This window comes from Crocuta crocuta, unplaced genomic scaffold (genome assembly GCF_008692635.1).
Source record: "Crocuta crocuta isolate KB4526 unplaced genomic scaffold, BGI_CrCroc_1.0 scaffold80, whole genome shotgun sequence".
Taxonomy (NCBI): domain Eukaryota; kingdom Metazoa; phylum Chordata; class Mammalia; order Carnivora; family Hyaenidae; genus Crocuta; species Crocuta crocuta.
The window spans coordinates 3,231,507-3,241,985 of NW_027527559.1; the positions used below are offsets into that span (position 1 = coordinate 3,231,507).

General features: G+C 44.6%; 1 protein-coding gene across 1 annotated transcript in view; it reads right to left on the reverse strand.

Moving 5' to 3' along the window:
- CFAP300 (cilia and flagella associated protein 300) overlaps positions 1-10,479 on the reverse strand; it is a 22,062-nt gene that overhangs the window by 10,793 nt on the left and 790 nt on the right. Inside the window, exons 3-4 of the mRNA XM_077770055.1 lie at positions 7,705-7,780; positions 1,937-2,103 (exon numbers count right to left, since the gene is read on the reverse strand). Of these exons, the coding sequence (XP_077626181.1) occupies positions 1,937-2,103; positions 7,705-7,780 (243 nt within the window). The remainder of the gene's footprint in view (positions 1-1,936; positions 2,104-7,704; positions 7,781-10,479) is intronic.

Sequence of the window (10,479 nt, forward strand, 5' to 3'; positions counted from 1 at the left end):
GAGAGAGAGAGAGAGAGAGAGAGAGAGAGACAGAGAGAGAGGGAGGCACACACACACACACACACACACACACACACACACACACCCAAGCAGGGGAGGGGCAGAGACCAAGGGAGACAGAATCCAAAGCAGGCTCCAGGCTCTCAGCTGTCAGCACAGAGCCCAACATGGGGCTCGAATTCACGAACTATGAGATCATGACCTGAGCTGAAGTCAGCAGCTTAGCTGACTGAGCCATCTGGATGCCCCTGAAAGCCCTAATTTTTAACCTTTTAATAAATAGTTTGTCTCCATAATTACAATAATGATAATAAGAGGCACCTGGGTGGCTCAGTCGGTTGCGTGTCCGACTCTTGATTTTGGCTCAGGTCATGATTTTCATTTTGGATTAGGTCGTGGGATGGAGCCCTGGGTTGGGTTCTATGCTGAACATGGAGCCTGCTTGAGACGTTCTCTCTCTCTCCCTCTGCCCCTCTCCCAGCTCGCTCTCACTCTCTCCGTAAATAAAATAATGATAATAATAATACACTTCATTTTAACATGTCATACTTTTTAAAAAGTACAATTAAATGCTTTCTCAACTCATCTCAACAGTTTAAGGAAGAAGATAGAATGGGCATTTTAATCACTATCTCGTACAGATAAGATCTAGGGACTGAAGATATTGAGTGATTTGCCTAGTTATTATCTTATAAGTAATAACTCAGGAATTAGGTAAATAACCTATGTCTTTTGATTCAATATACCTCTTGCTAAAACAAAAATTAGTTAATCAAATGGATTTTTAAAAGTTTATTTGGGATGCTTGGGTGGCTCAATCAGTTACACATCTGACTTCAGCTCAGGTCAGATCTCCGGGTTCGTGGGTTCAAGCCCCACATCAGGCTTTGTGCTGACAGCTCACAGCCTGGAGCCTGCTTTGGATTCTGGGTCTCCCCCCCTCTCTCTCTCCTTCCCCCACTAGCACTCTGTCTCTTTCTCTCTCAAAAATAAATAAACCTTAAAAATTTTTAAATAAAAAAATTTTTTTTTTAAATTTAAAGAAAATAAAAGTTTATTTATAGGGCGCCTGGGTGGCTCAGGTGGTCGTGCGTCCGACTTCAAATCAGGTCACAATCTTGTGGCTTGTGAGTTCGGGCCCTGCATCAGGCTCTGTGCGACAGCTCAGAGCCTGGAGCCTGCTTCAGGTTCTGTGTCTCCCTCTCTCTCTGACCCTCCCCCACTCGCTGTCTCTTTCTCTCTCAAAAAAAAAAAAAATGTTAAAAAAATTTTTTTTTTAAAGTTTATCTACTTTGAGAGAAAAAGAGAGAGAGCATGTGAGTAGGGGAAGGGCAGAGAGAGATGGCGAGAGAGAGAATCCCTAGGAGGTTCCACACTGTCAGTATGGAGCTCCATGTGGGGTTCAAATGCAAGATCATGACCTGAGTTGAAACCAAGATTCGGACGCTTAACTGACTGAGCCACCCAGGTGCCCCTAAAATGGCTTTTTTGACCTCAGCAGTGAGACAGAATGATTCATTTATGACAGGGGTATTTTTAAATATTCATTTGATATGTTAAGGGCCCCATATTGAAGAAAAAGAGCCATCAGTTAAGCAGGTGAGGGCTTCTCTGCCCTCGCACTACTGAAATTCTGAGGTAGAGAACTGTGTTGTGGGGGCTGTCCTGGCCCCGGCATGATGTTCGGCAACATCTCTCTCTGGCCTCTACGCATTACGGTTAGTAGCATCTGGCTGGGAACTACTGACATACACAGATAATTCGGTTGATAGTAAAAGTCCCATCCAAGAAAAAAAATCTACCAATGTAATGAGTATTACTGATTATTAATGATCGATAAGAGGTGCTTTATGTATTTTACGCAGGTAAAAGTTTTTGACATTAAGCATTTCCTGAAATAAAATTCTATTATGAAATTTAAAAAATCTGTACTTACTTTTCGTAATTCATCAGAAATAGGAAAGGGATCACAAAAAGAATCTAAACACTTTACAATATGTCCATCTTCACGTACGATATTTTTATCATATAACCGATGAAAAAATGACATCGAAAGCTGTGTACAAGGAACATTTGTAGCTTCAATTTTTTTCACTTCAGTTCCTAAAAGAAATGATTTTATAGAATATAAACATTAACTTAGTATTCTCAGTTATTTCCAAAACAAATATCACCATGCAGGGATTCTAAGTAACCAAGAAGGACATATATCTGGGTATATTTAAAGGATACATGAGTTTAGGGATTTTAGTAAATTATTAGTTTGCCGTTTGTTCATTTTTACTAATCACTAAAAGTCTTTGACAAAATTTCACCATTTCAGCCCTAGAATATGTAAATTAGAAAATGTTTGAAAATGAAATCATTTTTTGTGTAGTAGGGGATTCTTACATCAGTTCTAATCCATATATCAGAACTGCCTATAAAAGCATAAGAACTGCTTTGTGTGACTTTGGATTTGTATTGTGTTCAATGCTTTATAATTCGTTTTATAAAGTTTTATAAAAACTTTAACTAATGTTAAGTAATGGGTATTGGCAAAGTCCTGACGATGTCTTGAAAATTTTCCTCTCCTTTAAAAAATGTCTCCCTTGTGATCTCATTTACAGTGTTTTTTGCCCAAAACCAGCTTTTCTAAGTCAAGGTAAGTTTCAAACCAGGCTCTAATCAAGTTATGACAAGTTTGGAATTAGAGAAATTTGTGACCTTGGTGTTTTGTCTACCTTCGTCTTGTAGCTCGTTTCCCCCCCCACATACCTTCCCCCACCCCAAACTTACTTCCTGAATGTTTCCTTTTGGAATGGACTTTCCATTACTAGAGGTTCTGCTCAGTTACAGAAAGACACAAAGATTAAAATGAATATTTATTATTGCCTCAATTTCTCTCTCGTGCACTCACATCCACGTGCGGGCTCAGATATATAAAGGGGTGGTGCTCTTCTTTCTTCAGAGTTCTCCTTGGGACAGACACCTCAGGGTGGGGCCCTTGGTGCGACCTGCCCTGGTACGTGTTGCTCAGTATCTGATGCCAGAAGCAGCTTGAGCTTGAGAAGAGCGATGCCGGAGGTTACCTGCACCCCGTCCCTCCGGCTGCCCGCCTGGGGCCCTGCGAGCACCTGCCGCTCTCATTCCGGGCTCGAGCTCGGCCTGCGTGGATGCGAGACGGGCATGTGGAGACAGGAGCTGTGTACGCTTCAGTACGTTCAAGAACTATACTGCTAGAAAAAGCTCCTTTTGTTTCAGGGGGGAAATCCTCTGGGGGAGTGAAGGGACAGGAAGACCACAGAAAATGATAGAAGAGCTCTGAGTGCTGCAAGAGCAAAGACCAAGAGCAGTATAGAGCCAGACAGTCTTCAAAGACGTGAGGATGAAGGACTCACTTTGGGCAACGTGCCATTCTAATAAACGACCCTAGCTCTGACGCAGGGAGTGGCAGGAGGGTCGGGATGGTGAGAAAAGGTAATTAAATTCAGAACACTTAATCTGAGGCGTAGAAATAGCATTTGCTAGGGACTGAACTGCGTCCCTCCAAAATAATATATTGAAGTCCTGAGCCCCAATGTAATGGTATTTCGAGATGGGGCCTTTGGGAAGTCATTAGGGCTGGATGAGGTCACAGGTGCGGTCAGCACCTCCATCAAATCAATTCGGAAAGGACATAATTCAGTCCATAGCATTTTGCCCCTGGAACCCCCCCCCCATTTCGTATCCTTCTCACGTGCAAAGCATGTTTATTCTATCCTAACAGCCCCAAAAGTCTTAGCCCATTCCTGCATCGTCGCTAAAGTCTAAAGTCCAAAGTCTCACCTACATAGCACCTAAATCAGATATGGGTGACAGGGGAGGTTCGCTTCATCCTCGGGCAAAATTCCTCTCCATCCATCTATGACCCTGTGAAACCAGACAAGTGACATGCTTCCAAATACAGCAGTGAGACAAGCACAGGAGAGACATCTTCATTCCAAAGGGAGAAACAGAAAACGAGGGGCGATGGTCCCAAGCAAGCCTACAACCTGGCAAGTCAAGTTTCATTAGATTTTAAGCCTCAGGAACAATCCTCTTTGGTTCAATGCTCCGTCTTCCTGACCCGCCAGGGCGGTGGCCCAGCCCCCAGGACCCCCCCAAAGGCACAGTGTGTGACTGAAACTGGCCCCGATGACCTCTGACTGCCTTTCCGTCCTTGTCCTGAAGAACGGCCAGGCGTGCAGCCAAATGGCTCTATTCTATGGTCTGGTCCTGTAGGATCTAAGAAGTCTGACAGCCTTCACTTGTCTCGTTTCTGTCCCCTTTAGTTCAAACTGGCAGTGACTTTGCCGGTACAATCCCCCCTGGGACCCTGGCTTCTCCTGAAATGGCTGATTAGGTCCAAGAATTACACACATGTTCTCTTCATCAAATGGCTGCCCAGCCACACCTGTTCTCAGCAAAAGACTCTTTCTCATTCTCTACAGTATGGAAGGCTGAGAATTTTCCCAGTCTTCAAGCTCTGGTTCCTTCTTAACAATTCCTTCCTCAATCCACCTCTTCCTCTCCTACTTTGTTGTAAGCACTGGGGAAGAACCAAGCTGCCCCGACAACAGTCTGTTGAGACATGTCCCAACTAAATCTGTAATTTTATCACTTGCAAATTCTACCTTCCCCCAAACACTAGAACATAGTTCAGCCAGGTTCTCTGCCGTTCTGTGGACTGTCTTTCCTCCCGGTTCTGATAACAAGGTCCTCATTTCTGTGTGAGATCTCACTAGCATCAAGCTTAGCATCCATGTATCTGGGCTAGCAGGCACCTCACAGCTCTTCCACTGACGCCCATGACACAGTTTCACAGCCACTTCTAACTTTTTTAGGTATGTTACAGAAGCACCCCGCCTCTCAGGACCAAAAGCTGCGTTAGTCTGCTTAGGTGACCACCACAGCACGCCACGGACTGGGCGGTTCAAACAGCAGACGTTTACGTCTCCCAGTTCTGCAGGCTGGGGGCCCAAAACCCAAGGCGCTGGCTGCTCTGGCTCCCGGTAAAGGCTCTTCCTGACTGGCAGACGGCTGCCTTCTTGGCTGTGCCCGTACACGGCGGGGCTCTGGCAGCTCTTTCTCTGGTTGTAAGGGCACTAGTGCCATCAGAAGAGCTGCTCGCGATGTCATCTAAACCTAATCAGCTCCCAAAGGCCTCATCTTCAAATACCATAACATTGGGGGTTAAAGCAACATAATTGTGGTTGGGGGGGGGCGGGGGGCAGGACACAATTCAGTCCATAGCACACGCTGTTAGGCAGAAATGTGGTAAAATCAGGTCTCCAGCATTTATAAGACACGTAACACACTGCTATGATCACATACAAAGTTAAGAGTATATTTTCCCCTTGATATTAGCATTATAATACACAGGGTGTCTATTGACTTGGTGTCCAAATTGGTGTTTTCTGGCAACTTCATTAATGCCGAAGTGGCACAGGCAGGACAGCGTAGTGGTCAACATCTTGAATTCGGGAGCCTGGCCAGGTGTGTAAAACTGCAAATCACCTACTCATGAATCCGACTCTTCGTTAGTGATATAGGGTCCCTGATAGTACCTGTCTGAGTTGTTCTGAGAATTAGAGGAGGCAGTGGGGGCATGTGGGGGCTCGGGCAGTTGAACAGCCCACTCTGGCTCAGGTCATGATCTCGTGGCTCGTGACTTCGAGCCCGTCATCAGGCTGGCTGCTGTCAGCGCAGAGCCCCCTTCGGATCTTCTGTCCCTCTCTCTTTGCCCCTACGCTGCCTGCGCTCTCTCAAAAATGAAATTTAAAAAAAAAAGCCATTTAAAGGAGGTAGTGAACATAATGCCCTTAACTAAGCACATAAGAAGCATCCGTTATGTCACCCAAAAAAGGGCAGTGTGCCTGTGTGAGGAGGGCTGTGGCTGCGGGGAGACAGGACCCGCGGCACCCACCCCTGTGTGTGCCACACCCCTGGCAGGCCAGGCCCGGGCCAGCGCAGCCGTGAGGGGCTCCTTCTCACACTCTTTAACACTGGTTCACTGGCTAGAAGAATGGCTTTTCTCTCCTTTCCAAAAGCTGTTTATTTTAGCAGCTGGCCCTCAGAGGAAAATTGGAGAGAAGACGGTTGATAATATCAGAAACAGAAAAGCTGGTGGGAGACAGAAAACAAGCTAATGGAAGAGTACTAGCAATCTTCTAGAAACTTCTACTTCTGAAATAGAGGGCTACCTCTTTTGCCTGATTTTTCAGAGTACTTCTAATTGATTCTGTCAGGCACATGTGGAATTTTAGAACCTCTCTTTTTGTAATGCTTTTTTTAAAAATAAAGTCAGTACTGTTTGTCAGTACGGGGGAAGGTTGAACTTTTTTCAACGAACCTTATTTTTGTAAATGAACTAACTGAAGTTACTGTAACTTTCATAAACTCTGTAATACATGCCTCTGATTGTTTCGTTTTGAAGACTTTGAACCGGTAAGTGCATTTGCTCAGAGTGAGTGTAACTGTGAAAGTGCTCTGAAGATCACCCTGTACCAGCTTTTTGCTCTATAAATTTTACAATGGTTTTTAGCCAACAGCAATAAAATGTGACCTACTAATTCTAACGTCACGAATCTTGTTCTTGACTAATACTTTCAGCAAAGTCATTTTTGTGTAAGACTACTAGGATTTCATGAACATGCAGTGTAGGAATTTACCAAAATAACCCCATCTAATTTAAAATCCACTTACATTTTTCTTAAGCTCAAACCCACATTACTAACCAGATTTTCCCCCTAAGTGGAAGAATAATTGGTTCTATTGTTAAGGCACCTCAATCTAACATTTAAAATATAGTGGTCATGTTTTTGTTTTCAAAAGAGTCATCTATTAACTCTCTGGTTTAGTCCTTGGCCTGAGAATTATTTAAGAGATTTGAGTGTTATTGTTTGGGTAATTTTCTTTAAGGATTTCTAGCTATGTTTCAAGGTACTATGAAATTATTACGTATATAAAATTTTTTTTGAGATTTTAAGACTCTCTCTTCCATGATTTTATATGCTATTTGATGAACTTTCTAAGAACATCTGCTTCCTCTGTCAGAAATCTGCTGCCCTGTTCCGACTGATTTGGCCCAACTGTCGTCACATCGGCGGCACCTTACCTGACACTCTCCTCTTTTTCCTTCTACTGCTATGGTAGCACATTAGTGCACTATTTTGAACATGTTTTTATTTCTTTTTGAGAGAGAAAGAGAGAGCACGTGTGCAAGTGGCAGAGGGGCAGAGAGGGAGACAGAATCTGAAGCAGACTCCGTGCCGTCAGCACAAAGGCAGATGTGGGGCTCGAAACCACGAACTATATCATGACCTGAGCCAAAGCTGGACTCTCAACCGGCTGAGCTCCCCAGGCGCCCCTTGCACTATTGTCTTTACATATCAAACCAGTTTCTTGAGTACGCGTTTTCTTGTATTCCCCTCAGTGTTCCTGGCAGCGAGCAGAGTCCATGGGAGACGCACAAGCAATGAACGAAAAGAGGACTGGTGCTCGTGCGCTCTGCCAGCACGGTAGCCGTGGGCCCAGGAGGGAGACGCAGGAGGGCCTGGCACAGCTGACCGTGCTTGACCTCGAGGTTATCAGACAAGTGAGTCATTATTCACAGTATGTATTTCAGAATGAAAATTCCTAAGGCAAAGTTTTGTGATAATAATAAAACAGTCATCTGAAAAGATAAAAGTAAGTTTTATTTACCTAATGTAATCCATTGTCCAGAAGAATCTGAAAGTAACTTCAAATTGGGAATAACATTGGGGTCTTTGAAAAAAGCCTAAAATACAAATTTGAGGGGAACAAGTTAGAAATTTTATTACAAACAATAGTAAGAATTCATTTCTAAAACAACTGTAGTAAAATCTCACTTGATTAGGGAAGGATTTTTATTTATTTATTTATATTATTTTAATGTTTATTTATTTTTGAGAGAGAGACACACACACACACAGAGTGTGAGCAGGGGAGGGAGAGAGAGAGGGAGACACAGAATCTGAAGCAGGCTGTAGGTTCTGAGCTGTAAGCACAGAGCCCGATGTGGGGGCTTAAACTTACGAACTGTAAGATCATGACCTGAATCGAAGGTGGATGCTTAGTGGACTGAGCCACTCAGGCGCCCCTCATGAGTACATTTGATCTAAGGGCAATAGGAAGACACTGAAGAGATTTAAGCAAAGAAAGATGCTTAAAATAGTCCTATTTTTTTACCACGCGCTCTGGCAGCACTGTGGAGAATGAACGAAGAGTTATTAAGAGAGTAGTTAGGAGGGAAAGTACTGCTGTAATCCAGGAAGATCCGGTGTTCACTTCAGTCAAGATGATAGCAAGCAGGGAGGTGGAGAAGTGATGGATTCAATGCCTATTTAGGAGGAAGGGACAGAGAGAGAGGGAGGAAACAGATGACACCTAGAATCTTTGCATGAGAAACTGGACAGAATGAATGTCATTTAATGAGAAAGGGAACAGTGAAGGGGAGCAGGTGTGCAGAGTGAAGATGAATACATTCCTCGCGTATGTGTGAAATGCCTGAGGTATGCCACGCACAAGTTCCTATACACGGAGCGTACGCTCTAGTGCTGGGAGAGAAACATGTTACAGGATCACATATGCCCAATTACAAAAAGGTAAGTTTCCCCCAAAACTACTCCTCAGAAAAAAAAGCTGCTAACTTTATAAAGTCTTTCAAGCTAAAGAGTGTGCAATTATCTTTATTTAATCTTTTACTTTTATTTTCTTTTAAAGTTTATTTCCTCTACTTTGAAAGAGACAGACAGAGCATGGGAGGGGCAGAAAGGATAGAGAGAATCCCAAGCACGTTCTGCACTGTGTGCATGGAACCGAAGTGGGGCTCAAACCTACGATCGGTGAGATTATGACCCGAGCAGAAATCAAGAGTTGGAAGTTTAACCGAGTGAGTGACCCAAGTGCCCTACAGTTACCTTAATTTATATAATATACACTTTGAAAAGGAACATAAGCTGGAATTAACCTCAGTTAATACTGATTTTGAATGTCTTCTGCAAAAATCAGTCCAGGAGAAATTTAATTCAGATTCAGTAATTATTCCTAGGGGGAGGGAGTTTCAACTTACAGTTACATTTTACATCCCATTATAAACGGAGGCAGGCTAAGTGACCTGCACTGAATTGACCTAGAGCCAGTGGAAATAAGTCTTCATAAAGGCCTCTCACATAAAGCAACAGGAGAGTCATTATGTTGGGGTTAATTATGCACCAAAAGAATAAATTTTTTTTAAAAAAAGCCCTGTCCTGGTACATTTAAATAGTATTTTGGGTATGTTATAGAATTTCCATCAAGGCATTTGAAGGGATTGTCTGTATCTCAACTTTAGGAAAGCTAATGTGCTCTGGAAAAATATTAGATGATTCCCAAACAAGTTACAGGATAACAAAGATACTGATACCAAAATGCATGTAAAGATTAAACTTATTTCATAAAACGTGAGGGTGGAAAAAGTATTTATAAATTGGTATATTAGTTTTTAGAACACAGAATGTTAAGTGCATTTCTATTCTATGCCATATGTATGAAATCTGGCAGATTGCTGGGTTTGGATCCAGTATCAATTCTCTTCCTTAAGAAATCCGATTTTACTCAGGGCAGCCATGCGCGCAGCTCAGTCTGCACCGGCCAGGCTCCGCGCTAGGAGGCCGTGATGTTGTGCAGACCTTGAGAAAGCTCTGTAAGTTGCTTCTTTCCCCCATGATCCTTAGTCCCACGGTGAGGATGCCCACACTACACCCTGAGCCCAGAGCTCTCTCTTGAGACTCCAAGCAAGGTCTTAGATTCCACAGTCTAGGACCCTGCCACTTGCACGCACTTCGAGTTGGGCATGCCTAAAACTGAACTCATCTTCCTTGTTCTTTTGCATTTTCTATGGCTTTCATGGCATCATCTACGGCTCCAGCCAACCACCTCCGACGCTCGCTCATCCTTCTACCTTATCCTCAGTATCTCATCAGTCCCGACGCTGCCTTTCTCCGCAACGCCCGGCGGGAAGGGGCTCCGGGCAGCCTGTGCGCCTGCAGACAGCGGTTTCCCGCCCGCCGCCGCCACTTCCGGACTCCATTTCTGCCCGGGTGACCCGAGTAGTTTAAACTTTACAGCCGTCCTGGAACCCTTCAGTGACTCCTCACCAGCTAGCTGAGCCCGGACTCCTCCGCGAGGCGCAGGTGGAGAAGGGACGTTTCAGGCACTGCGGGGCTGCGCTCCGTCGGCGACAGCGGGGCCCGAGGACGCCCGGCGTCACAGACCACAGGCGGCACCGCGGTCAGTCTGACGGCGGGAAAAACCCGACTTGAAATCACGTGGCTGAGCCTTAAGGCCCGCACCAGGGCTTGTCATCTTGAGTGTCCCCCCTTTCGAAGCTGCCCGCTCCAGCATTCACGGCGGGGGGCGCCCCCGGAACCCCCGCGTGCACGTGCGGGCAGCCGTCCCACGCGCGCGCTGACCTGG